The sequence below is a fragment of the Octodon degus genome, unplaced genomic scaffold, assembly GCF_000260255.1.
Source record: "Octodon degus isolate 3935 unplaced genomic scaffold, OctDeg1.0 scaffold00031, whole genome shotgun sequence".
NCBI lineage: Eukaryota > Metazoa > Chordata > Mammalia > Rodentia > Octodontidae > Octodon > Octodon degus.
Window position 1 is genome coordinate 12,566,128 of NW_004524607.1, and position 26,015 is coordinate 12,592,142.

Below are 26,015 nucleotides of genomic sequence, written 5' to 3' on the forward strand. Positions count from 1 at the left end.
TTTTTTTTGTGGAACCAGGGATTGAACCCAGGCCCTTGTGCTTGCCAGGGAAGTGCTTATCCCACTGAACCATCTCCCCAGCCCAATCAGCTATAATTTTAACTGCAAAAATCATTCCAAGATCTGTATATAAGCTCTCCATGAACTAAAAAGGTGACAAACCTAGTTGCACCACTCGGTGTCTGGGCACCTATATCTCCCTGTCTCCCTGTCACATCTTCAAATGGACAGTGTCCTGGATGGACAATTTTGGTGCTCGTGTTCCCAAGGAGTTCGAGTTTTATCCTCAATCAAGTGAAGAAATTTTCAGACCCTGTCATTAGTGTCCATAAGTCCTTTAGTGTGAGCATACTGTGACTACCACAGTATGGAAAGCTAAGCAAGCAAGCCTTTCCCAAAGGCAGGACTCCAGGTTATCACCCCAAAATGATGAATGCCCATAATGAGATCTGGATGACAGCTGGCTGACCTGCAGGATAAGCTAATACTGACTTGCTTCAACTCCTCCGAGGAACCTGAACAGGCGCTGCCTGAGCCTGAGACCACCCAACCCAGCACCACCACTCACCTGCACACTCTGCTGGTACTGCATCTGCAGAGAACTTGGGGCAGATGTGGATGTGTCCAGGCCAGACCCTCCCTCCACTCGCTGGGAAATGAAGTTGTTTAAGGACCTCAGGGTGGACAAGACAGTGGTGTTCTCCCCTAGATCTTCCATGGCTGCCTTCTTCCTAGGAGACAAAAGAAGGGTCAGAATCAGCATCCCAACTTGCCATCAGGTGCCACCATCTACAGTGCCTCTACATACCCCACTCCCTCTTAACACCTTCCCAGAGCCCATAACCATGCTCTTCAGAGTTGTCTGGGAGCCCACACTGCCAATTTATGAGACAGAAAATAATGCATAAAAGCATGCCACCAATCTTTGGCCACTGTCAGTGTCAGTGCTGGCCTGACACAACCTAGAGGTATAGGCAGCTCCCTTAAGGGGTACTTAGCACCCCAGGGACATCTGGAAATGAACAAGAAACAAAACCTACACCAGTGTCACAAGGGTGTTAAGGGCCAAAGAAATGTCAATTGTGATTACAGTGTCAGTAAGTCACCACTCCTTCCAGCCAGGCACCAGAGAGAAATATCCACCTAACTATTTACCTAACACCCACACTTCCTGATCCTCAGTTTTCCCAAATGAAAATAAGCCTCAGGAATAGCCCACTTTGCAAAGCTGCTGAGAGGACCACAGTCAATGTCCTGAAATTTGAAATGGCAGGTGGGACAGTCACGGGTACATGGTTTCACCAGCACTCTGCCAGTACACTCCCAAAAGCAGCTCGATCTTTACACTAGAATACAGATTATACAGAAGGTGCAAAACACTTCAGAAAGGTACAGAAGAGACCCAAATTGGGTCTTAGTGGCTCTAAAGGTGGCCTGGATCCCACAAGCCCATATATTGAAGATCTGCAGCCAGCAGCTACAGACATCTTTGCATCCCCAACACCTGTGCTTATTACAGTCACACACACATACACACACACTCACACACAGAGTCCCACAAAGAGTGAAATGTCCCATGTATATTTAAAGCCAAAAATCATGTTCTCCAACCTATATACTTTCTGCCCTTATGAAGGGGCAATTCTAGCTGCTTTCGTTCAGGTAACACACTGATTTCCCTTAAAAAAAAAAAAATGAAAAACTCCTCAAAGAAGAAAAAAGTGAGCTGGCAGCTAGCACATGCCTGTAATCCTAGCTAACAGATGCTGAGGCAGGACCATCTTGAATTCAAGATCAGCCTGGGCAACAGAACAAGCTCCTATCTTGAAGAAAAAAAAAAAAAAAAAGTTAAGAATCTTTGCTTGCCTCTTCTGAGTTTCCTATTTAACAAGAGCCTTGGCAAGCACTCTCTCATATACATCAAACAGTGAAAGTGGATGAGAAGGAAGCAGACAGGCTTTCCCAGACCAGGCCTGCACGGTGGGATGCAGCTGGGTTCTACATTCCAAGCCCAAATCCTCCTATTGCCAAGTCCAGACCAGGACCACACTTTACAACCCTCACTCCAGATCACATCCTCTGAGAACAGAAAAAAGCACTGCACGCATGAGCTAGGGTGCCCAGCTCCAGGTTATAGCACTTGCCTAGTATATGCAAAACCCTGTTTTCAATCTCCAGAACAGCAAAAAAAGAAAAAACAAAAAGAAAGAAAGAAAGAAAGAAAAAAAGGTAGAAAGAGGAAAAGAATACTACATTTTCAACTTCCTAGAACCTGGATGTCCCACAGGCATACCATAAAGCACTGGCTGAAACTACATTCTATATGAAGACTCAAATCTTCCAGCCAGGAGGCCACAAAACCTCAACTGCTCTGGAGAATTTGTCAGCTGAAAGTCAGGAGCATACTGCCCTAAGGTCCTCACAAGAAGGTGGCTATGGTGGCACATTTCTGTAACCCCAGCATCTAGGAGACGGAGGCAGTCACTAAGATTTCAAGGTCATCTTGAACTGCATACTAAGACTGTTTCAAAAAAGAAACGATGATTGTAGAAACCAAAAGAGTGACCACGAATCCGACCACTTCTATCCCAGCCAGTCTGCTGGTGAGTTTGCCCCATCCAAACGCATACAACCTCTACAAACCTCAGCAGTGGCTTTCTCAACACAGTTGCTTCCCTGAAAACAGAAGCAACAGCCCGTACAAGCAGCCCTGGCCAGCTCAAGGAGGCAGGGGGACAAGCAGTCACTCTTGGACAGCGACCTCTTCCACTCCACCAAACACTAGTTGGATTCACCCATTCAATTCAGGCTTCTGCCACAGAGACAGGGAGCTTCAAACTACTACTAGTAGCCAAGGCAGACCAAGGAAGTCTCAAAACTGGGGAGCCTTACAGACCCCCACCAGAAGTAGGAATGACGAGAGAGCCTTAGACAGGTCAGGAGGTCTCCACGGTAAGGCACCACGCACACCTCAGTCAGCAGGTACTGGGTTGGGGGCTGTACCCGAGGGGACAAGGACAAGTCTGAGGTCTCCAGAGTGAGAACCATGCAGACCTCAGCCAGGAGGAAAGGAGTGGGGACAGTGCACACTAGGAATGGGACTGTGCCCGGACGGCACGAGAACAAGTCAAAGAGTCTTCAGGATGAGGACCAGACAGACCTAGCCCAGGAGGAGCGCTGCCGGACCATGCCTAGAGGAGGCAAGGTCAGGTCAGGAGTCTTCAGGTGTCCCTATACAAGCCCTGGTCAGGAAAAAAAGGATGGAGACCATGCCTAAGAGGGGGCAAGGTCAAGTTAGGAGTCTCCAGAATGTCCTCGTGCAGACACTTGTCAGGACAAGGGGTAGGGACCTCGTCTAAAACAGGGCGAACACAGGTCAGGGGTCCCCAGGGCCTCGCAGAACCCAGCCAGGACCGCAGAGGCGAGGGGCGAGGCACGAACTCCAGACAGTGCGAACCCGTCGCGCGGTCACCAGAACGCGAGGACAGGCGAAGGGGGCTGCCCCTGCACGCCGCCCTCGGGACTCCGCTCCCGCGACCGCGCTTCCGGACCTTAGCTGCTCACCTCTCTGCCTGATAGCTGTTGCCGCTGCCGCCGCTTGGATCTCCCTCCGCTCCGCCCGCATTCACTTATCGCGAGAGTCGCAGCAGCACTCTCGCGAGAATCAATGCAAGCCGACAAGAATCGAGTCCACCTAGCGCCAGTAGTAGTCTGCAGTTGCAGCGTCTGTAGCTCGAGCCAACTGCTCCAGGAAAGCCCCAGGGAAAGGACGAGAAACCAAAGGCCGAATCACAGCACAGTTGGCTCCCACTGCCGCGCCAAGGGACGCACTTCCACCAAGACCTCCGCCTGGCTCGCGCCCTAATGTGTGTAATTGCACCACCCCACAGTGGCCTCCTAGGGACAAATTTCCCTTCACACTTGATGCTTCTCAAAAACCTTACCAGTGGCATAAGCGCCTGCTTGGCGAGCACAAGATCCTGAGTTCGATCTCTGGCAAAAAAAAAAAAAAAAAAAAAAAAAAAAAAGTCTTACTAGCATCTATTTGAATATAACGTTATAATTTACTTTCCTGGTGCTCTCCAAGTCATCGGAGTACACCGCGGGGCCTTTGCCTGCCTGAGTCACAATGAATGTAGCAAAGATCAGGTCACCAGTTGTGCAAACATTTTCCGCACTTGACAGTAGGGCATTTCACCAGAACAGTGATTTTTCTGTGATTTGCCTCTTTCCACCATCCAGCCCAGGCTTAGAGTCTACCTTGTTTTCAGTTTTTTCCAAAGATGAGAGGATAATATGAAATTTGCATGCCCCTGAAATGGGAAGGGGGAAAAATGGGCTGGAAGACACGGCTGGAGACTGGGCTTAACTCCCTCACCACAACCCAAAACTAAATAGGAAGTAAAAATATTTGACCCATTTAGGGATTAATCATTTGCTAGGACCCCAGCAGCTATCTCTGGGTATCCTGTCTTTCCCACTGGTTGTCAGTGCGAAATCCATCCAGCCAAGACTCCTCAGGGATGAAAGCACCTCCAGGAAGTGGCTTTCAAGAAACCAGTCCATTTAAGTAAATAAACCTTAAATGCAATCCTCTCTGATGTAATACAATCTATATTCTTTCATAAAGCTTTGAGTTCCTGCAAGAGTGAACAAAAATAAATGAACATATCACATAACTGCTTATTTTGGAAATTACCTTTATGGTCATGGAAGACTGCAGTATCACAGCAATACATATTCTCAGCAAATCAAAGCATGTGTGCGCGAATGCATGCACATGTACACACACACACACACACACACACACACACACACCCATTGTACATGAATTCATACCAAATGTCCGCTAAAAGCTCTGGGAACTCTCAATGCTGGAGAATTATTTCTAGATTATTCACCAGAGAGAGCTATTAATTCCTAGATGAAAACTGCAGGGTTTTCTACTTTAAGCTGTTTAGCCACAATAACTGGAAACCTATGCATTATGTTCTGAAAGCAAGAGACGTACACTGTTCCTCTGTAACATGCTAACTTTTGACAGTGGTGGCAAACCTATGTTTATGTGTGTCACAGTGTGTTGTTTCTATCATTGAAAGTTCTAGACGGCTTACCATCACTGATCTATCAGCTGGGGAGCTACATAAAGGCCTATGTGTGTATATGTATCACTACCTATTATAATCTTCTCTTCCATCTGCCTCTTTACATCCTTCAGTCTCTACCTAAGTTTCTCCTCAGAAATCATATAGAAGGCTGGTGTTTTATCTTTCGTCGCCTGTAGATGTATTCTGTCCTATCTTTTCCATTCTGAAAACCAAACTGGCTCCCCATGGTCCTGCTCATCTCTTCAACTGAGCTCTGATCCCTGCCACTCCTCAGAACTCAAACTCTACTCTCAGTTCAAAAGGACCTAGCACCCATGAGAGTAACAGGGAATCAGGATAGAAGATCTAAAAGAATGGCCAGAAACTTCAGTGCTTCACAGAGCCCTTTGTTCTGCGGTACTGGGTGGCCAGGAAGTAGACCTCCGCTGACTCTTTCCTGCTGGCCTCAGGTTTTATAGTCCTCGTGTTCTGGAATTCCTCAGCCAGTCTCTTCTGTAACCGATGGCTCTGACTTCCAGCCCAGGTTTTACAAAGCACTGTTCCCCCAGGATGCAGGATGTCTGAAGCCATGTCTAGAAGGGTCAGACACATGCTGATGAGCCTGTCGTGATCAAGGTCCCGGATCCCTGTAGCATTGGGTGCCATGTCACTGAGAATCACATCTGCCTTCCCACCAGGTAGCAGTTCCATGATTCTCTGGGAAGTTCTAGGGTCAGTCACATCAGTAGGGCACAGAAAAGTTGCTCCTTCAAGAGGGTGGATGTGAAGAAGATCCACCCCAAGCACAAAGCCAACAGGAGAGCCGGGATCTATGGAAGAAACAATCAATGTTTATATCCTAAATATTCCCACAACATTGTACCACAAACTGATGAAATCAGATGTCAGCACTGAGGAAGACAGATAATGTACAACTATGCATGCCTGAGGCCTTTTCCTGCCACCTAAACGTCTTATGATGAGGCAATCAGCTGAGGACACTGAGGTCCAAAAAGGAAGCTGTTATTCTAGTCATCCTGAATGGCAGGTGAGCTGGGCCACTGTTGTTATTTTGTTACCTGAGGTTCCCTCTCTGTGGAGTCTTCTGGGCAGTCTTTTGCATAAAAGCAAAACAGAAAGTGACTCTCTGAGATATAAAGCACCTCTGGATTAAATCCATACATCTATTATCCTCCAGCTTAATCCAATTCTTTTCAATGTAGAAACTGAGAAATCCAGAGAAGGGAAATGTGCAGTAAAAGAAGTGAAACACAAAAACTGATACCTTGCCCATATTTATGGGAAAAGTTATAAAATAAAAAAGGATGCCAGCTTCAACTAACTTTGAAAGAAGACTTCCTGCATATAACTGCTCTCAAAATACACCCACTCAAAGCTGGCCTTTCCCAGTGCCTGTCAGTCCCTACATGAGGAGTACTTCAGCTCTGATGGTCAGCTCAAGCCTCAGGTTTGCCAAGTTCAGGACACTGTCACGTTTCCAAATTGTTTAATCAAAAGGCCACCTGGAGCCTAGGCATGTAATATTGTAGTCCCTTTGGGAGGCTGAGGCAAGAGGATCCCAAGTTCCAGCCCAGCCTCTATAACTTAGCAAAACTATCTCAAAACGAAAAATGTAAAGAGAAATTGGGAATGTAGCTCAGTGTAAAGGTTCTTGGTGCTAAGTACCTGACCCTCAAAAATAAGCTGTTCAAAGAAAAAAGATTTATTTTACTTCTAGGAGAAAAAAAAAAAAAAAAGATTTTTAACACTTCACTTTTCACAAGTGAAAATCCTCAATTTTCAGCCCAGAAAAGTAGAACACCTCTCATCTCATTTTTCTTGACCATAAGATTACCCATGTGTTCTTGGGTTCTGTCACTTCTTCCTAGAAGCTATACTGGGATATTTTCCTACTTCTGAAGAGTAATTACAAGAATCAGCACCACTATAATCAATTAGTAGGAAGCTCTCTAATTGCCAAGTTGCCCAAGCTAGACTCAAACTTTCCAACGTCCTACCTCAACCTCACAGAGTGCTGGGATTAAAGGCATATGCCATCTCTTTCTTAATCAAGGGCACTATATCACATAGGATAGAATACCTTGTTTAAATTATAAAATATAAAACACAAAAGTTGGTTTGACCCATAGTGGAAAATCCAGCGTCCAGGCCAAGAAGCCTTTCAAGACAGCAGCCTCAACAGGCCCACTATGAGACCCTAGGACATCAAGAACTAGGAAGCTTCCAGGGTTGACTCAGCTATGCTGTCATGGAATGATGTGGATACATATCATCAAGGGAAAAAGGTATTCTGTTAGGACCAAACTAGCTGGAAAAGTAAATATACATGAAAAAACAAACTGGAAGGATACACAGCAACATATTAGTACTATACTGGGTGGTGTGATTTGACTTTTCTTCCCCCTTTCAGACAAGATCTCACGATGTAGCCAAGGCTGGTCACAAACTTGTAGTGATCTTCCTGCCTCAGCCTCCCAAGTGTTGGAATTACAGGCTTACACCACTATGCCCAGCAACACTGTACTTTTCATTTGCCTAATTATGTCTGTGACTATGTGGAGCTGGGGATCAAAGCCAGGGCCTTGTGCACACTTGGCAAGCTCCTATCACAAAGTCAGAAGTACAATCCTTATCTTTTATGTTGCAACAGTCAGCTTCCTGATTTTATGATTACTCCTAATCTATCACTTCAGAAGTAGATATCTCTGAGAGTGACTCAACTGCTCCATGTTCCCAAGAAAGCGCAGCTCGCTAGCATCCCCTCAGCCTCAAGGCTCTCAGAAGGCACGGACAGTAGCATGGAGGCCCCACCTGTGCCTGTGGCATTGACCCTCGGCACTGCCACCTGACTCCAAGCCCCAGGAGCTGCCCCACAGTCCAACACCCTGAGGCCCGGTCGCAGAATCCCATGCTTCTTGTTGATCTCCAGGAGCTTAAAGGCACTCCGACAGCGGTAACACTCCACCTTGGCAGCCTTCACATAGGGGTCCTTCAGATGACGCATCAGCCACAGGTGCTCGGCGCCTGTCCGGCCCTTGTAGTGCCCTGCAGCAGTGTGGAACCTCTTACGCCATAAGGAAGCGCACAGCAGTTTCCAGGTGCTAGTGGGAGACAAGGGGACAAGCAGGCTGGCATCACATTGATGAGGAAGGCACAGCATGAGGGGTCTCTATCTCAACCCACTCATTTTTAGAGATAGAGCACTGAAGCCCAAAGAGAGGAGGCAATCTGACAACAACCTGCTGAACCTCATCCCTTTCAAACTCACCTTTCCCAGAAATAATGCTATAGTTAAGAGTTGAGGAAATAAAATTATGAAAAAAAATTAAAAATAAATAAAAATGTAAAATTAAAAAAAAAAAGTTGAGGGATTCAAGCAGATAAATAAGGTAAATTATGGTCACTGGCGTGGACCCTAATCCAATCCAGCTTGTGTCCCAAGATTAGGACACAGACACAGAAGGATGGCCAGGTGAAGACACAAGATGGCATCCACAAGCCAAGGAGAGAGACCTCAAGAGGGACCAGCCCTGCCCATACCCTGATCTGTGCCTTCAAGGCTCCAGAATGTGAGGCTTGAACACATATCTGTGTTTAAGGAGCCTGGCCCACCGTGCTTCATCACCGCAGTCAAGCCAGCTGACATCCTACAGAAAGGTTTCTGCATCCTGAAGAGGGAAGGGCTTTTTCTCGGCTGAAGGGTTTCTTCAGAAGAAAAACTCAAACATCACTGATCGTCATCTCACTTATAATAACCAACCAACACTTTCCCAGCGCTGGATAATAGTACTGATAACATTAATGAAAAGAATAATCCTTGCTCCTCTGGCATAAATTCTCACTATGCTGGACGTGGCGGTGCAAGTATGGAATCCCAGCACTTAAGGAACGTGAGGCAGGAGAATTCACAAAAGCTCAAGCCAGCCTGGGCTACAGAGGGAGTTCAACACAGCCTGAACTGCATAGCGCGACCTCTCAAACCAAGGAAAAGAGAGTGAGAAAGAAATGTTCACTGTGTTCTATAAGAGTACAAGAAAACACCAAGTCAGAGTTGAGCCTCCGTTACCCCTCTCCACATGCCCTGTGAACTCTGAGGGGAGCTGTCGGGACCCATTGCTCAGTTCCACGTCCCGGGTCACAGTGGGCTAGCACTGCCGCTTTGGAGGAGGAAACTGGGGAACTGAACCTCGCCCGCTCAGTCGCAAGCAAGCGGGCACAAAGCGCCCCCACTCACCCCGCCATGAGCGCACACTCCGGGCCTCCGTACCCCACCGGAAATCTCGGTCTCACTTCCGGCTCAAGGCCCGCCCCTTCCAGACCCGGAAGCAGCGCGCGGGTGAGAGCGGTGCCCGGACGTTTGTGCCGAGACTGGGGCAGCCGACGCTGCTCTGGGTGAGCCGGGCCGTGTGGCGAGACCAAGAGGTACCCGAAGAGACCGGGCGAGGTCCAGAGAAGGTAGATGGGATTGGAGGGAGACCCGAATAGCGTGCCAAGGCGTGAAGGTTGGAGGAGTACCGGGGAAACGGTAACAGGGTCCAGTGGTCAGGGCGAACTGGACCAGAGGCCCGGGCGGGGGCAGGGGAGGCGCACAGCGGCGTCGGGGACCCAGCACTTACCGAGCGTCCGCTGCTTGCCTGGCTGAGCGCTGGTACACACTTGCATTGCCTCCATCTCTGCTAGCAGCCTTTATTTACCAGGCTATTTGGTTAAGAAGCAGGGTTGCCTGCACCTAGCCGGAGGGACTTCCTAGAGGGCCTTCCGATTTACTCAGGATCCGTAGGCATAGAAGACTTTGGCGTCCTGTACACCCAGGTTTAGTTACTGGCCCTGCCTTTGCGACCAGGGGTCAAACTCAGATTCTGAGCTGCAGTCTTCTCAGAAAACGGGAAAGTAAACCTTTACTCCTGTCAGTGTGTCTGTTGTGGAGGATAACTTGAAAGTAATTGGCCCCCTGTGTGCTTGGGTTCAGCATCAATTTGACCAATATATAAGGAAATTTAGCTAGGCGTGGTAGCGCAAGCCTGTAAGCCCAGCGGATCATTGCGAGCTCGAGGCCAGTCTGCGTTACAAAGTGAGCTGAAGGCCAGCCTCAACTGCATAGCCAGACCCTGTCTCAGAAAGGAAAAAAAAAAAAAAATCAGAAAACTAGTTTATCTATAAGGACACATTTTCCTCCTTCTTTACATGATACACTATAACTGTTTACATTACATTTACATTATATAAGGGATAAATCACTTAGAAGATATTTAAAGTATACAAGAGGTTGTGCATAGGTTATGTACAGATATTACACAATGTTACTTAAGAGACATCATTACTAGAAAGCAGGATCCTGGTACCTTGAGGAACTAATCTACTTCCTTGGTCCTCAGTTCCTTGTGCTGACAAGACTTGTCGGCCAAGCAGATAAATAGGATTTATTGTAAAGTACATAAAGACATAATTATACCTTCTGGCAAGAAGGAAGGCAGTCCCAGGAAGACATCTGCTCTGAATGGGAGTTTGGATATATATTTTATGGACCCAAGAGTTACTCTTGGTATCTAGGGAACTAGAGTAATCTAGATGCTCCTCACAGTTTTACTTAGAAATTACAAAATTTCTTCCTGTGTTTCTTCAGGGGCTTTAAGCATATAAGATACTTAGAAAAAATAGTTCATTTAAACCAGGTCCTAGCCCAAGACAGGAAGTTCTTTAAAGAACATTTCCCTTCCTGCTAACTGCACTGTAGGCTGTGACCGCCAGCAATGCAGCATGCATTCTTACAGAGTTAGATGGCCAGGTGGCCAGGTATCAGAAGGAATATGCACAGTGTGCAACCTTACAATGGCATTTTACTCTGTAGGCCAGCTTTAGGTTGGAGACCTAACAAATTACCCTAAATGCATTATGCATTTAAGGATTATTTTAATTATCCGGTGATGTATGCTATTTTGGACACCATGCCACCCCTATCCCTCAGGCATGCTCAGGTCTATCTGCCTAATAACAAGAGCATCCTCAGCTCATGAGGGGTCCCTGGAACCACAGTCTTAGAAATACAGAGAATCACCTATATGTAGTCAGTGCTTAATAAAGAAAAGCTGATACTTTGCTAACAGTAACAACATCAGAGTTACTTAGGAAGTCAGGGCCTCAGGTACAGGCAAATCACTGACAGAACAGATAAAAGCCTCATGAGAAGCCCAGCCCCAACCCACAGAGTTGTCCCCTGCTGACAATCTCAGTACAGGCCTCAGCTTCAGATCCCTTTTCTTAGACCTGTAACTAGCCAGAAGGATCGCAGGTTCAGAACCCTGCTCTGGACTGGTATGTTTCCCTAGGCCGTACCCTGGTCCTGGTGGATCCTTCCTCTAGCAGGGCCTGGCAGAGGCACTGTGCACACGTGCAAACACACACATACACACACACACACAATATCTTTCTTTGGACCATACACATGTGGGAGCAGGAAGGACCCAACAATACTAATAGCAGAGTGAGACAGGCCTTCCTGTTATGGGAAAGTAGACCCGCCCTGTCTGGAGCATGGCACTTCCTGAAACTCTGGAGGTCTGTTACTGCAGAGAGCCAGGTCCCAGTAGGCTGGAAGGAGCCCCTCTGACAAGAACCACTGGGTAAACTGCATGGCTCTCCATGGGGCCAGCCTACCCTGCTTGTGCATACAGGTTGGGGTTCCCAGGGTAGATATAGGAGCAACACATCAGCCTTGGGAGGGTTATGTAGTCCTATAGCCAAGAGTATCAGTGAGTGGGAAAAGAAGTTGAGACTGTTCTGCTGAACCAGGTGTGGCACTGCTTCTATTAAGTGCTGAGGGGAGACTTGTCTGGCCCAGAACAGAATTGATTCAAGGTCATGTTTGAACTAAGCCCTGCATCACAGACCTGGGAAATTACCACTAGGTAATTTCTACCTCCCAGGGTGCATCTTCTTCCCACCAGGCCACCAGCTCAAACACATGCTGTACATACATCTGCTTATGCTCCCCTTTAGGCTGACTCTGCCCTCTTGCTCACAGAATCCCAAAGAGCCATGGGAGCTTCCAACATCTATACCTTGGTGCTAGTAGTGCAGCCTCAGCGCGTGCTGCTGGGGATGAAGAAGCGGGGTTTCGGGGCTGGCCGCTGGAACGGCTTCGGGGGCAAGGTGCAAGAAGGAGAGACCATTGAGGATGGGGCCAAGAGGTAAGGTGTGAGCTCCGGTTCACAGCCCGCCTGGTAGGGGATGAGGATGGGTGTAGGGCCACATCCAAACGTGACCACCTAGAGCTGTGTGATTTGGAACATGTACTGAACCCTTGAGCCTCTTTTTGTTTCTTCCCCACACCAGCCCCAACCCTTTTTGAATCACTTGTTTATATTTTGAGATAGGATCTAAGTTACCGGTTTGTCCAGGACGCCCTTGAGCTTTCCATCTTCCTGCCTCAGCCTCCCAAAAATACTAGTATTACTGGGATGTTCCACATCTGGATGAGCCTCTGTATCTTCATCTGCAAAGGGGAATAATAACCTTTGGCAACCTCTTAGGAGTGTTGTGATAATAAACAAAGAAATGCATGCTGAGGACTGGGACCTGCCTGCCTATATGTACGGAACATGTTAGCTGCTCCTGTGCAGTGGTGGCTGTGTCCAGGACAGGTAGAGCACTGTGGTTTCAGTCACACAGTGCTGGCTTTGTTATGTAGCTACAGGGGTCATCAGCAATTTGGTTTCCTCACTTTTTGGGGAGCTCATGATCAACTTATATAAGCCTTCTGCACACACAGTCTCAATGCTACAACCTGCTCCCTATGGGAAAGAGCTGAAACCAAGAACGGTTAGACAGCTTGCCCAAGATCACACTGTCCTCCAGACATCAACCTCTCTCTCACAAGCTCGTAGGGATAAATGAGGTTGTCAGTGTAAGCACTGCAAAGCCCTGCACAAAAATAGTTCTTGTTATTGTTGTTCTGGTTATGTCAACCTTAAAGCCACTTTCCCTGAAGGAGAATAAAACCCCAGATACAGAGAGAGGCTCTTGGGGAGGAGGGAAGAAAGGACCCTACAACCTAGAGGCTGTTTTTTGGGGTTTTGTTTCGTTTTGTTTTTTAATTTCAACTCACAGTAAAACTATGTCTCATCTTCCAGTGGTCTTATCCTCTAGTGCATACTTAAGGGTTCGTGTGCAGATAAAATAATCCCTTATTACATGGAAGGGGCATCTCTCATTCTTTTTTACTTGCTCATTAATTTCATAGGATATAACAGAATCGCAGGCCTCAATAAGAAGAGCTCTGCACAGCGTGGGGAAAGACACATCTAGTAAGTAGGCACCCATATTTTCGTCTGCTGGGGTGTGTTCAGAAGTGAAAGTGGACATGGACATTGGCCCAAGGCCTGGTTTCCCATCTTCTGCCAGCATTATGGTTAGGTCATGAATTTGTGGAGCCCTGTACTCTGTTGCACTGAGGGACATAGAGAAGACCAGGTCATAGCCCCCCTGTACAGGGCTTCCTCGGTCAGGAGAGATAAACAGCAAGGAGGTCTGCCCACACCCAGAAGTTTGGGTGTCCAGGACAGGGTGGAGAATTGGGCACAGGGGGATCTCTCCAGGGTCCTGACAGAGGCATGGCCTTCACAGCAGCACAGGGGCTCTGTAGAGAAGTGGAAACAAGCAATTGAGGGTCAATAGGGAGGCTGAGTGGCCTGGACCAGCTGGCTCCGTGCCAGCTGCCTGTCTTGCTGGTGACAAGTGTAACTCACAGGTTCCCCTCAGCATCCTTGAGGTGTTTGCTTATGAACTGTCTCAGGGTCTCAACTACGTCCTCCTGGTCTCGTAACTATCACTCATTTTGGGATTGAAATAAACACAAGAAGCCATTACTCCATACTCTCACAGTTAAGCAGAACAGTAGTTCTTCCTCTGGCGACTTATGAAGTAGGAAAGGCGATAGGTATGGTGCAAAAGGCAAGCCTTCGCCTCAGAAGGAACCTGCGTCCATCCAGGCTCTGCTTCCTCCACTACCATTTCCAGATCACCCGCTCACCTGGGCAGGTGCAGCAGTCCCTCACTGGACTCTTTCTCCTGCATCTGCTCTGCAGCCCATGCCCTACCTGGCTGACAGGCCTGTGCCACACTGTCTGGGTCCCTATCCACCCCTCCCCATTTTCCACCCCAGCATTTGCACACATTCATGTGAAACACTTTAACAGGTTCCAGTGCTCTTAAAATGATCACCTGGAGCCAGGGATGTAGCTCAGCAGCACAGCACTGGCCTTGCAAACACAAGGCCCTAAACTTCAATTCCTCATACCCCCTGTCAAGAAATCACCACCTGTTATTCACTGAGTCCTACCAGGGCCATGGTTAGGTATTAGATTTGTGGAGCCCTCCACTCTGTCCTGCTCCCTAGGGCTGTTGTACACCCATTCTTCCCATCTTCTCTCCTGGCATGACCCACCTCGGCCTTCACACTTTCTTCCCAGAAGCACTCTGAGACCAGAACTCCCGTTCATGTCAGATTTTTCCTGCAGTGTAACATGTGTACAAAGTTGCCCTCTGCTGTGAATTTTAAGGAGTTCCCATCTAATCAACATGCACATCTAATAACAGCACAGGTGGCCTTGGTCTCACTGCCACAACTGAGGACTTGGGCCTGGCCTGAAGTGTCAGGTATGTGGTGTTTGCTGAGGGACCCTGTGTGGCCTCGTCCCAGTGTTACATGTGTACATGGCCATGTCCACTCCTCCTTGCTGTAAGACTTCAGCACGAGACATAGCACATCCATCCACTCAGCTATGGGCATCTGGTATATTGCTAGTTTGTGGCTGGTGGAGGGTGAGTGACTCTGAAATCCTGTGTTGAGTCTACACCTGGGGCGGGGGGGGGGGGGGGGAGACCGCAGTTGCTGTGGGCTGTAGGGGATGCTGCCAGGCTGTTTGCAAAGCAGGAGTGCTCATTTGAGCTCCCCCCACGGGGTCTGCATCCTGGTTCTCCTGAATCCTCAGGAGCAAGTAGGGGTTTCTATCTTTGTGCTTGGAGCATGTTTGCCCTGATGAAAGAGTGGGGAAGCTGGAAGCTGGATGTCTGCAACCCAGCACAGGCATGGTTGTGCACTGGCCACTCACTTTCTGCCTTTTTAACCCAGTACCTTTTCCCTACCAAACTGTGGTCCTTTGTGCATTTTAGATATGATTTGATACATTGCGAAGACTTTCCACTCTGTGGCTTTCCTTTTAATTCTCCATGTTTTTTTTTTTTTTTCTTTTTGCATAACCAGGGATTGAACTCAGACCCTTGCGCTTGCCAGGCAAGCACTTATTCTGAGCCATCTCCCCAGCCCCAATTATTGACATTTTAATACACAGATTAATGTTAATCTCATATTTTTTTCCATATGGTTAACATCTTGACACTTACTGAACTTACCTGCGTATTGAAACCTTAACAAGATTTTTTTTTTTTTTTTTTATGGAAACCCGGTTTTTTTTTTTTTTAATTTTTTTTTAAATATTTATTTATTGTGTGTGTGTGTGTGTGTGTGTGTGTGTGTGTGTGTGGCCAGCTCAGCCCACCAGGGGGCGGGGCTGGCTGGCATGTGGTGCTGGGGGATTGAACCGCGGTCCCTGTGCTTTGCTTAGCTTGTTCTCAGTAGGTGCTTTAGACCACTAAGCCATCTCACCAGCCCAAGATTATTTGTTAAGTGTCTCTTGAACAGAAATGGAGGTACACAACCATGTAGAATTGAGTTTCCACATAGGACAGCAGGCCCGTGATTAGGGATTGTTTTCATATAGATATCTGATTGGCTCGTGCTGAAGAATGTTTCCCCTGTGCTGACACCTCCGTCCAGATGCAGTGAAACCACATCTGCTTGCCTTCCACTATGCCCAGCTCCTGCAGAGGGCAGGCCTTCCACAGGGAGTAGGTAGCAGAGTAAGGGATGCAGACTCTGCAGCACTGACTAGATGCCAGTGGCCATATGGAGTCTGGACTGAGGACACAGCAGCCTTTGTCCTGACCTCGCTGCAGATGGCTGAATGGCTTACACTCTGGGGCTGTATGGATAGTCCGTATCTCTACAGCCTTCCTGTGAAAATCCCATGGTCATGGGAGTTCACGTGCACCTGTAATTCCTCAGGACTTGCCCATTGCCCCTGCTGCCCCAGCTTCTTTCCACCCTGGGCACCCAGCCATGGGCCAGGACTGGTTTCCATGCTTCACAAACTCCTGAGGCATGGAGCAGCAGCCTTGCCCGTGGACTAAGGTCAGAAGCTCAACACCCACGGCCACACTTTGCTTTGGCCTCGTGGGCTAGTGTCCTTGGACTCCCAAGGGGCTATGATAAGTCCTGCAGAACACCAGCTGAAAGTGCAGTTCAAGATGTGGTCAGGGTAAGGGACCCTTTGACAAGACCACCACGCCCCTCCCCTGGGCGATGAGAGGGAATACAGGATGGAAAAATGCAGGGATTCCACAGGGATGAGGGTACTGCAGCCAGACAGGCTGATTGAGGAACCCCAAATCCTTGGGGATTAGCTGGCCTCCCATGTGCACATCTGATGAAGAGCACAGCTGCCCTCAGGAGATCCCAAAGCATCCTCTTCCAAGGAATCTGGTATGGAGGGGCCCTGTCTCTGTACTGCTCGGCCCTGTCCATCCAAAGGCTCGAAGAGCACACTATGCCTCAACAGCAGGGCAGATCTGAATGATTATCTGCTCCCACATGGTTGGGAAGCCAGTGTGTGCACAGGGTCCTGCTACCTCTGTCTAGGGGCAGGCAGGAACTTGGCCGACCTAAAGTTTGTGAGACAAGTGCATCAGTCCTCTGGTGGGTTTTAAGTTTACAGTATAAACATTATTTTCTGCTAGTAACACACCAGCAACAAGAATACAGAGACCAGTTGCAAGAAAAGCTGATGCCAAATGCTGAAGCTTCCTACCCCCGCCTCTACTACAGAGGGTGCTTTCTACTCTATTTGTGCTTAATTTATTGCTCATCCTGTTCTCCATATGCCATATGCATCACAGATTCAGCCAGACACTCTAGCAAAACTGTAACAGGGTCGTCTTCGTCTGTCTAATTATCCCAGCCTGTGAAATGGAGTTTTAGTTCCATCACTGAGGAGATTATTGATATGGCATACACTGCCACTTACTGGGGGAGGATTAACCAAAATCAGTCAAAACATTGTATCAGTAGGGGATGATGTTTAAAGCAAGATCTGCCAGCCTGCTGCCAGACGCGGGGGAGGCCCTGCTGAGCACTTGCAGTATGTTTAATTGGGGAGCCGCTGCACACCCACCCTAAGTGAAACTCATTTCTTAGGTCAGGTCCAACTTTAATTAACTATCTCAATGGATGTACCGATTTCTCGGGGCTGTGCGTCTGATACCACAGCAGAGAGCAAGTCAAGAACCATTTAACCGAATGTGTAAATAGTGCTTTGCATATAAACATTACCATCCTGCCTTATTACAGGCAGAAGGGAACAGTTTTGTTCCTAAAATAACTCAAGAGATGAAAGCTAGGCAAGATTTTTCTTAGGTACACCCAGAAATGGTCAGACACAAGTTAATCTAGGGGAGGGCTGAAGCAAGGCACCTTATAGCAGGAGGGGACCTGAAGACCATAAGATTCATCAGTGGTCTTGCTTGTCTATAATCCCAACACTTGAGAGGCTGAAGCAGGAGGATTGCTACTGAGCCCAAAGCTTGCCTGAGCTGTATAGCAGGATCCTGTCTCATAAAAAGTAGCCGTGTAGAAACCAGTGAGAGGCAAGTAAGACTGGGCAGGAGGGTTGTTCCACACACATCTCAGTAAGTGAACATTTTGAGGTACAGCATGTCTTCATTAAGGGATGTGCAAAGAAGAGAGACCCAAAGGAAAATTACTAGAATGACACCAATAGTCCTCTGTGGGTGATAGGTCTGTGGGTGTGTTGTTTCTTGAGCTCTCGACAGTGAACATGTAATTTTAAAGACAAATTAGCAGTAGCACAAGATACTTAGGCAAGCCAAGCTGGTCCTGTTTGCATTGAGCAGGAGGGCTTGTTCCAGAGTAGGATCCCTTACAGCTCCACTAGCCGCTGGTATCCCAAGAGGGAGGGGACTGTGGAGGGAGATGCCTAAAATGTATCCTGCAGATCAATATTCAGAAGAGCTGGTTCAATGGCAAAACCTAAGTCAGAAATAAGACCCTCCTTTAGGAGGGACCCTCAAGGCATGAGATTTGGTCCTGCATTGTCAGTCAGGGCAGCAGGCCTGAAGGACATTATTTGGGTGCAGAGCACAGAGCCCAGGCTCTGGATCATGTGTGGGGGGCTCCAGGATACAACAGTTGGCAGGAAGCTCTGAGTGTCCACCACAGAAGAGAACAGGGCCTGAGTCTGAAGGAGCAGGAATCAGCTCCTGCCCTGGTCTTATTCAAGAGACTTCAGAGGTACACAGCTCCTCACCATCTCTTAGCCCCTGCCCAAAGTCTCCGACCGGAATTCCTTTAGTTTTTTTGAGCCAGGGTCAAGCCATGTTGCCCAGACTAGCCAGGTTAGTCTTGAACTCCTATACTCCAGCAATCGTCCTGCCTGTGCCTCTGAGTAGTAAAGGTATAGGTATATACCAAAAACTGCCTTCTTTTAAAGCTTAAACTCTACAGTTAGGCCAGGTTGGGACCTGCTAACATCCTCCAGATGATATCCTCCTGGGATCTTCAACCCACATATCCCATGTCAGGGGTCTCTGACTCCTATGGGCAGGCACTGTGCTTCAGTTGATGTGTCTTCTGTCCGTCTCTGTTCACAGGGAGCTGCAGGAGGAGAGTGACCTAACTGTGGACACACTGCAGAAGGTGGGCCACATCACATTTGAGTTTGTGGGTGTCCCTGAGCCAATGCAGGTGCACATCTTCCATACTGACAGCGTGCAAGGGACGCCCAGGGAGAGTGATGGTGAGTCTCGGGGCTGGTTCACCACCCCAGTGGGGGAGGGTCGCCTGGTCTCTTGCCTGGCCATCTCACATGGTAGTGCTAGGCACAGGCTGAGCTTCACAACTGGGGGCACAGGGAAACCATTTTCATGCTCCGTGAAATAAGAACAGTCAGATTCAGCTGTCCATAGAGATAGCTCAGTGTCATCTCCCGAGGGCACAGTTCCATCTGTGATAAACCTGCTACCTTTATGCTCCTTGATATAGAAATGCGCCCTCAGTGGTTCCTGCTGGACCAGATCCCCTTTAGTGACATGTGGCCTGATGACAGCTACTGGTTTCCACTCCTGCTTCAGAAGAAGAAGTTCCGAGGACACTTTAAATTCCAAGACCAGGACACCATCTTGGACTACTCGTTGCATGAAGTGGATGACATCTAGCATGAGCCACTGTCCCTTCTGGGTCTGGCTGCTGAGCAGCCACAGGCTGTTCCAGCTGAGCTCAGGATGCCACAGTCAGGGCTATGTCTGCTCTTTCCGAAGGTGATTGGGCAGAAAAAGAAATAAAGGTCTTTGCTTTATTTTAATGGTCTTTACTAGGCACTGGCACATCCTACCCATCCCTGCCCACAGGAAGCCACCAGCTGTGCTGGGCTGACCCTGGCCTGCTGGATAGAGATGGAACAGGACAAGGAGGACCAGGTCTGCCTAGTGCTGCATGTGGTTCTCTCGCCACCACCCCCTTTTTGTGATTCTTCCCTTTTCACAGTAGGGGAAGATGAGGCATGCTCAAGGGCTCAGGGTCAAGCCCCAGATTTAACATATCCCAGGTTTGTTCTGTTCCCTTTGCTGCCCCCAACAGAAAAGTTGTTCCTTCTCTGTGAAGGCCACTAAAAAGGAGAAGAAAACACCCATTCCACAAAGCACCTACAACACGACCCAACTTTCAGGCACATTTAACAACTTCATGCGTTTGTGGATAAAACTACAGAATGCAGGTCGTGTGTAAACAGTTCCAGTTTATTAGATGTGGCAGTAACTAATTCCCGCAGCCATGCAAAGTGCTTCTTAGGTAACCACTGGCTTGAGCTGCACAAAAAAAATGCCTTCAACACTAGAAACGGTGCCGATTTCAGCTTTGGATCCTACACAGGCCCACAACAATCTTTTCCTTCATGGCCTCAGACCCAGCCTCACACCACCAGAGCTTTGTGGGCCTGACAGAGACAAGCTCTGCACTTCCTAGTGGCAGTCACCTCCCTCTGGCCACATGGCCATCTGCAAAACCACAGCTGAGCACCCCTTGGTCTTCCTCACCAGGACAACAGGACTCCGCATGCCAGGCCTCATCCCTTATGAGGATGTTGCCCAGCATCTTTCTATCAGGCCAGGTGTGGCCATAGTGGGGTACACAGGCTCGACAGCAATACAAGGAGTTGGGATCCTGGTCCCTGCCACCATGAGACCTTCACTCTGGAGCTAGGAGGTTTCCTGCCTAGGGTCAAAACTGAGCAGGCACTGCCAGCCCAGGCGTGGGGTGCTGCTGCACTAGCAGCCCACAGTTCTCGCAGGTCCCTGCCTGAAGCACTAGGGGTGGGACAGGGCAGGCAATAAGGAAGGAAACTCCCATACCCACTCCTGGGGCATAGGAGTCACTGCAGGGCATGCACACTGCCCTCCCCTTCTGCTTCTGCCTTCTCCCTGTCACACTGCTATGAGAGGCCATCAGGTACACAATCTTATATCACTCCCTCAACCCCAGTTCTCTGCCAGTTCTTTAGACAATAAAGTTTGTTTTGGCCAGCCATGGTGGCATACCCATGTAATTCCAGCTATTCAGGAGGCTGAGGCAGAAAGTTCAAGGGCAGTCTGATTATTTAGCAAGATCTTCCCTGAAACTAAAATTTTGAAAGATCGGCTGGGGGAGTAGATCAGTGGTAAAGCACTGATTAGCACATTCTCTCCCTGATTCACTCCGCAGCATCACACACACACACAAGTACATCCTGGGAATGCATGTCCCTGGCCCCAGGGCCGACACACACACTCACTCACTCACTCACTCACTCACTCATATATGTATATTCTGGGAATGTCTTTTGGAATTCCTCCACTGCCTGGAGATGCATGCTCCTGACCCCAGGGCCTCTTCCTAGCAGCAGCACAGAAGGCATTAGAGTCAGGGCTCCAGGAACAGTTTGGACAGCAACTCAAGGCCACATGGCAGAGGGAGGTCCGGGGCAAGAGCCACCTTGAACCACAGGGGGCCAGTCTGCCCTGTGGCCAGCCCGGTAGCAGGAAGGCACAGGCAGAATCTGCCCATCCACATAGGAGCAGTATTAAATCATAGCCACCACATCCTCCCAGTGGGTCCCACACAGCTATCAGCCAGATCAAGGCGGCCCTGACTCTGGCCTGTCAGTGTGAGGACAAGATTCAGAACCAGCCAGGCCTCCGTCTACCCTGGGAAAGGCAATGCACAGTAGGCAGGAATCATGGGATGGGAAAAACTAGAAATGCTGTGAGCCTCTTCTAAGTCTTTCCCTGGCCATTGAGGATAGGGGTTGACAACACCTGAGGCCCAACAAAAACCCTGTGTGTCCATTACAGGAGGGATGAACATAGCCATCACCTAGACCTGACCCCACAGAACAGGCAGCCAGCTCTATTCAGCTTGAAATGCCCTGCCCTGGGCAAGCAGGCAGGAGGGCTCTATAGTCTCCAAAAAAGGAAAATGGTTTCAAAGGCTCTACTCCACTGATGCTGCCCCCCTGAGGCCCAGTCAGCATTCTTCCTATGCGGCACCTGCCCCCTGCATCCCACTTGCCCCCAGCCCACCTCACAAACCTCAGTGCCCCACACCCTGGCCTCGAACAGTAGCCACCAAGAGTTGTAAAGGAATAGCTTCCAGCCTCTGATAGACAGGAGGTGCCTCCTTACCATCACCCCAGAGATCTTTACACCTATCGCACTCAAGACATGGACCCTTAGGATCTTGCATGCGTGCACAGGGGAGCTCAGGATACCTGGCCTGGCGGCAAGCCTCAGCCCAGGCTTGCAGATGTTTACTGGAGCATGTCCCCTGGACATTCAGGGACTTTTTGCATTAGCTCGCCTTCCTGCCTTGCCTTCCGTTCTGGTGCACATAGCAGTGGCCCAGCTGCTTGTGTCTGGGGCCCCCGTCCACAGCCTGAACTTTGCCCATCATAGACTGGCTGTCTCCTCACCTGATGGCTACCTGCCCACAGGACAGCCCTGCCTGCCCTTGCCTCTACGGCTGACCCCTGCTCCAGATGAACACCTCTGGACTGTTTGGGTACGGTGGGGAGGCAGGGGCTGCTGTGCACACCTGAAGGCATGACCTGCAGTGCAGGAACAATCCTTGTCCCCCAACTCTAGCAGAGAACCCCAACTTCTCCCCTGGGGGGTGTACAGGGTCTATAGGCACAGAGCTGGTCAGGGGTGCAGCCTCCCACCCAGGAATGGGGTAAAGATAGCTGGCTGTGTCCCCAAGGACCTGGACAGTATGAGCTCCTCTGCTTCAGCCCCTCCAGGTACCATAGGGCAGCAGCCGCCATCCGAAGGGAATCAGCCAGGGACACACTATTTGGAAAGAGGTTTTAGTGAGTCACAGGGAGCTCTGCTGTGGCCTTGGGAACTAGTGGGAACATAGGCTGTCCTCTGCAGGGGACCGTGGTGGAGTCAGTGCATTGTGGGGTCCAGCAAAGAGACAGCTGAGCTTCGGCTTCAGATCGTTCCACACCTTGCTCATCTGCAGGAGAGAAAGGCCCCCAGTGAGAAAGGGACTATGTGGGACATTTGTGCTACAGGTGTGGAGACCAGCAGAGGGCCCACAGTGAGTCACCTTCCCACCCTGCCATAGGCCATGACCACAGCTCCTGAGAGTGAGCATATATCAGCCCATCCCATTCTTCAGTGGGGGCCATTCTCCCAGGGTCACAGGTGGCTTGTCCACAGTCACACATGTAGGACCAAAGGGCCATCACCTGATCAATACGGAATTTTAAGAAATGTGACTGCCAGCACTGAGGGAGGCTGAGGCAGAAGGATCACAGTTGAATCTCACCTGGGCAAATTAGACTGTCTAAAGTTTTTTTTTAAAAATTAGATAAGACTAGAAGTATAGCTGAGTGGTAGAGCAACTCTGGATTCAAAGGAAAGAAGTGTGGATCACTCCCAGCAATGTGTCCCACAGCTTCACAACTGGCCCTTTACCTGGCCCAGCAGGTCAAGCCCAAGGCCACATCCACCAACTTAACAAGACAGGACAGGACAGGACAGAGGACCTAACAACCTACGAGGCATTTTCACATTTAAATATGGGTAGGCATTGAGGAGGCCTGGCTATAAGCTGGGGTACAGACCCAGGTATGATGTAAAGGCTTGTATGACAAGTATGGGGAGACGGGATTAGCGAAACGCTGGCCATGAAGAGACATGTTCCATTCATGACAACATGCCTGGCTGGAATGCAGCCCTCCTGCTACCAGTCACACAGTCCTTCACTGATACCTCCTTCCATGATGGTTAAGGATCTGCCCTGTGACTGGTGGAGCATACTACTGGGTGCAGCTGGGTGGCCTCAGTCTAGTCTGGTCCCTGGCCCCTTCCTCTCTGGTGCTAGGGCTCTCACCTATCTCCCGGCCTCTGTGAACTAAGCAGCTTTCCTCTGCCACATCCTTCTGTCATGAGGTTTCATGCACAGAAATTGTGAACAAATTAAACCTCATTTAAGTTACAGATGTCAGGTATTTCGTCCAGGGGTAGGAAAGCTAACACAGCTCCCACTCTAGTCTGTTGCTGTGCCCCCAGTGGGGCCTGCATTTCCCAAACTGTGCCTGAAGTCACCCCCACAACCAGCAAACCTACAGGGCATCACGGTGTATTTCACCATGGATAGTATACTGCTTATAATACATGGAAGCTGTGACATCTGGAGATAGTTAATGACAGAATGGAAAAATGTCCTTTGGCTTAGCAGGCGCTGTGAAAACTAGGCACCGTGAACAGAGAACTTCAGCAGCATGGGAACTTCTGCCTCAGGCCGAGGTGACTTCTCCCTTGAGAGATGGCCCTCCTGCCACCAGGCAGTGTGCTCTGAGCACAATTCCCTGAGCCCCTTTCCCACTGAGGCAGGTTGTGCAACTCCACACCTGGCACAGATGCCCTCAGGCAGTTCTGCACTCTTCGTCAGGGCTAAGCTGGCAGCTAACTGGCCGATCCTAATTACTCCTGACCGTTTTGGTGACCTCCAGATCTGAGTTCATGTGATTTCCTGTCCCCTGATCTCACCCAGGCTCTGGACAAGCCTTGGCCAAGGCAAGAGAAGCCAGCACCCTACTCACTGCCTTACTCTCTGTATCCTGATGTGACAGGGACACTAGAATCTGCTTGTGCTTAGCACCTGTCACAGATGCCCAGGCCAACCTCAGGAAACTGGCAGAGCCATACTTTTTGCCATTTTTCCATAAGAAAACTGAACAGCAGAGGTCAGGAGAAACTGCAATACTCATGTAGAAGGGACTTGACAATGAAGTGAATGAACTCTTGAGCCTGGCCTCCTCCCCTGCTTCAAATGGCCGGAGTGGCCACACAGAGATGTATCTTTTTAGGAAGTGTCCATGTTCCCAGTGTTAAAAGGCTTTTCTGATCACTTAGAAAGAAAGACAGCCACCCAAGAAACATTAGAAAGAGGAGCCATGGGGATTATACCAGGGCCAGGAAAGAGAAACAAAATGGAAAAAAAAAAGGTTTTGGCAGTACTGGAGATTGAACCTAGGGCATCAACAATGAGTTACATTCCCAGCTCTTATGTTTTTATTTTGAAAGAGGGTCTAAATTGCCCATGTTACGCTTGAACTTCACAGTCTTCCTGCCTCAGCCTCTCAGAGTGCTAGGATTACAAGAAAGTGCCACCATGCTTGACTATCAATCATTTTTTTAAGTGTTGCCCGAGTTCACAAGTATTCTAGGCTGACTGGAAATGGACAGACACATGCTGAGAGGAATAAGCAAACAACCAGAGATGTAACCTGGAGTCATCAGCTCTAGGTCACTCAAACCCAGTGTTTCTCAGGACCATTCACAGTATCACTTCTCTAAGACCAAAGGAAGCTGAGTGCAGGTTTCTAGAAATGTAGCCAGTTTGTTTTGTTTCTTATGTAGGATAGGGTGTACAGGCTGTATAGGGTCTCAATGCATAGATTGGACTTGTAGTGATCCTGTTTAGAGCCTCCCAAGTGCTGGGATTACGGGCACATGCCACCATGCCCAGTCTCAATTGCCCAGTCTCATTCGCCATCTCAGCACACCTCAGGGGTGGGGCTGGCATGGCACAGCAGGCCAGGTGATCCACTGAGCTATTTGGCCGGCCCCAGAAATGTAGCCAGTTGATTGTACTTCTACCATGAAACCTGACTCTCAGCATCCTTCCTCTCAAAGAAATGCTCCTGAGTTCTCCAGTCCCCCTGGAAGGGAATAAACTATCCTTTCTGGGCTCTCTCTGTTCCTCCCACCAAGAACCATAAGAACAATTTCAAAAGTAGTTATCAGAGTCAGCACAATAGCACAGTGGACTAAGCACCTGCTTAGGCAAGCGCAAGGACTGGGGTTCGATCTCTAGCACCACAGCCCTCCACCCTGGGACATGCTGAGTCAACCACTGAGACCAGTGTGGTAGTGCACACCTGTAATCCCAGCACTGGGAAGGCTGCAACAGGAGGATCACTATGAGTCCAAGCTGCATAGTGAGACCCTGTACCAAATAGAGAAGGAGAAGGAGAAGAAGAAAAAGAAGAAATAGAAATTATCATTCTGGTCACATGAGACCAGAGGATCTGAACAAGAACTATGCTTTAAGCTCCACTCAGGCCCCAGCTCCATTAACTGAGTGACTGACAAAGAAAGAAAGAAAGAAAGAAAGAAAGAAAGAAAGAAAGAAAGAAAGAGAGAGAGAGAGAGAGAGAGAGAGAGAGAGAGAGA

The 26,015-nt window shown here is 48.9% G+C and overlaps 4 protein-coding genes across 13 annotated transcripts in view; 1 reads left to right on the forward strand and 3 right to left on the reverse strand.

The window, feature by feature from the left end:
• Mad1l1 (mitotic arrest deficient 1 like 1) overlaps nt 1-3,615 on the reverse strand; it is a 356,419-nt gene extending 352,804 nt beyond the window's left edge. For 2 of the 5 annotated variants that reach the window (XM_023713538.1, XM_023713535.1), the window contains exons 1-2: nt 3,565-3,614; nt 569-731 (exon numbers count right to left, since the gene is read on the reverse strand). In XM_023713538.1, coding sequence (XP_023569306.1) covers nt 569-718 — 150 coding nt within the window. In that variant the 5' untranslated portion in view covers nt 719-731; nt 3,565-3,614. Of the gene's footprint in view, nt 1-568; nt 732-3,551 lie in introns of all 5 variants that reach the window. The other 3 variants (XM_023713536.1, XM_004629681.2, XM_023713537.1) reach the window with 3 other exon arrangements.
• A 1,076-nt stretch (nt 3,616-4,691) lies between these two features.
• Nucleotides 4,692-9,374, reverse strand: Mrm2 (mitochondrial rRNA methyltransferase 2). Its single transcript, XM_004629682.2, has 3 exons — nt 9,343-9,374; nt 7,920-8,209; nt 4,692-5,917 (listed from the first exon to the last, which is right to left on the reverse strand). The coding sequence occupies exons 1-3, from the start codon at nt 9,348-9,350 to the stop codon at nt 5,475-5,477; spliced, it is 741 nt and encodes a 246-aa protein (XP_004629739.1). The 5' UTR covers nt 9,351-9,374; the 3' UTR covers nt 4,692-5,474.
• Nucleotides 9,375-9,424: 50 nt separating this feature from the next.
• Nucleotides 9,425-19,605, forward strand: Nudt1 (nudix hydrolase 1). 4 transcript variants are annotated; one of them, XM_023713502.1, is made up of 4 exons: nt 9,425-9,444; nt 12,130-12,295; nt 18,891-19,036; nt 19,282-19,605. In XM_023713502.1, exons 2-4 carry the CDS (start codon nt 12,144-12,146, stop codon nt 19,452-19,454), a joined length of 471 nt encoding a protein of 156 aa, XP_023569270.1. In that variant the 5' UTR covers nt 9,425-9,444; nt 12,130-12,143; the 3' UTR covers nt 19,455-19,605. The 4 variants fall into 4 exon arrangements, with proteins under 4 accessions (XP_023569270.1, XP_023569269.1, XP_023569268.1 ...); XM_023713501.1 differs by having other exon boundaries at nt 9,431-9,500; XM_023713500.1 differs by having other exon boundaries at nt 9,441-9,530.
• Nucleotides 19,606-21,094: 1,489 nt separating this feature from the next.
• Nucleotides 21,095-26,015, reverse strand: part of Snx8 (sorting nexin 8) — a 57,960-nt gene continuing 53,039 nt past the window's right edge. For all 3 annotated transcript variants that reach the window (XM_023713498.1, XM_004629684.2, XM_023713499.1), the window contains exon 11: nt 21,095-22,785. In XM_023713498.1, the coding sequence (XP_023569266.1) occupies nt 22,672-22,785 (114 nt within the window). In that variant the 3' untranslated portion in view covers nt 21,095-22,671. The remainder of the gene's footprint in view (nt 22,786-26,015) is intronic.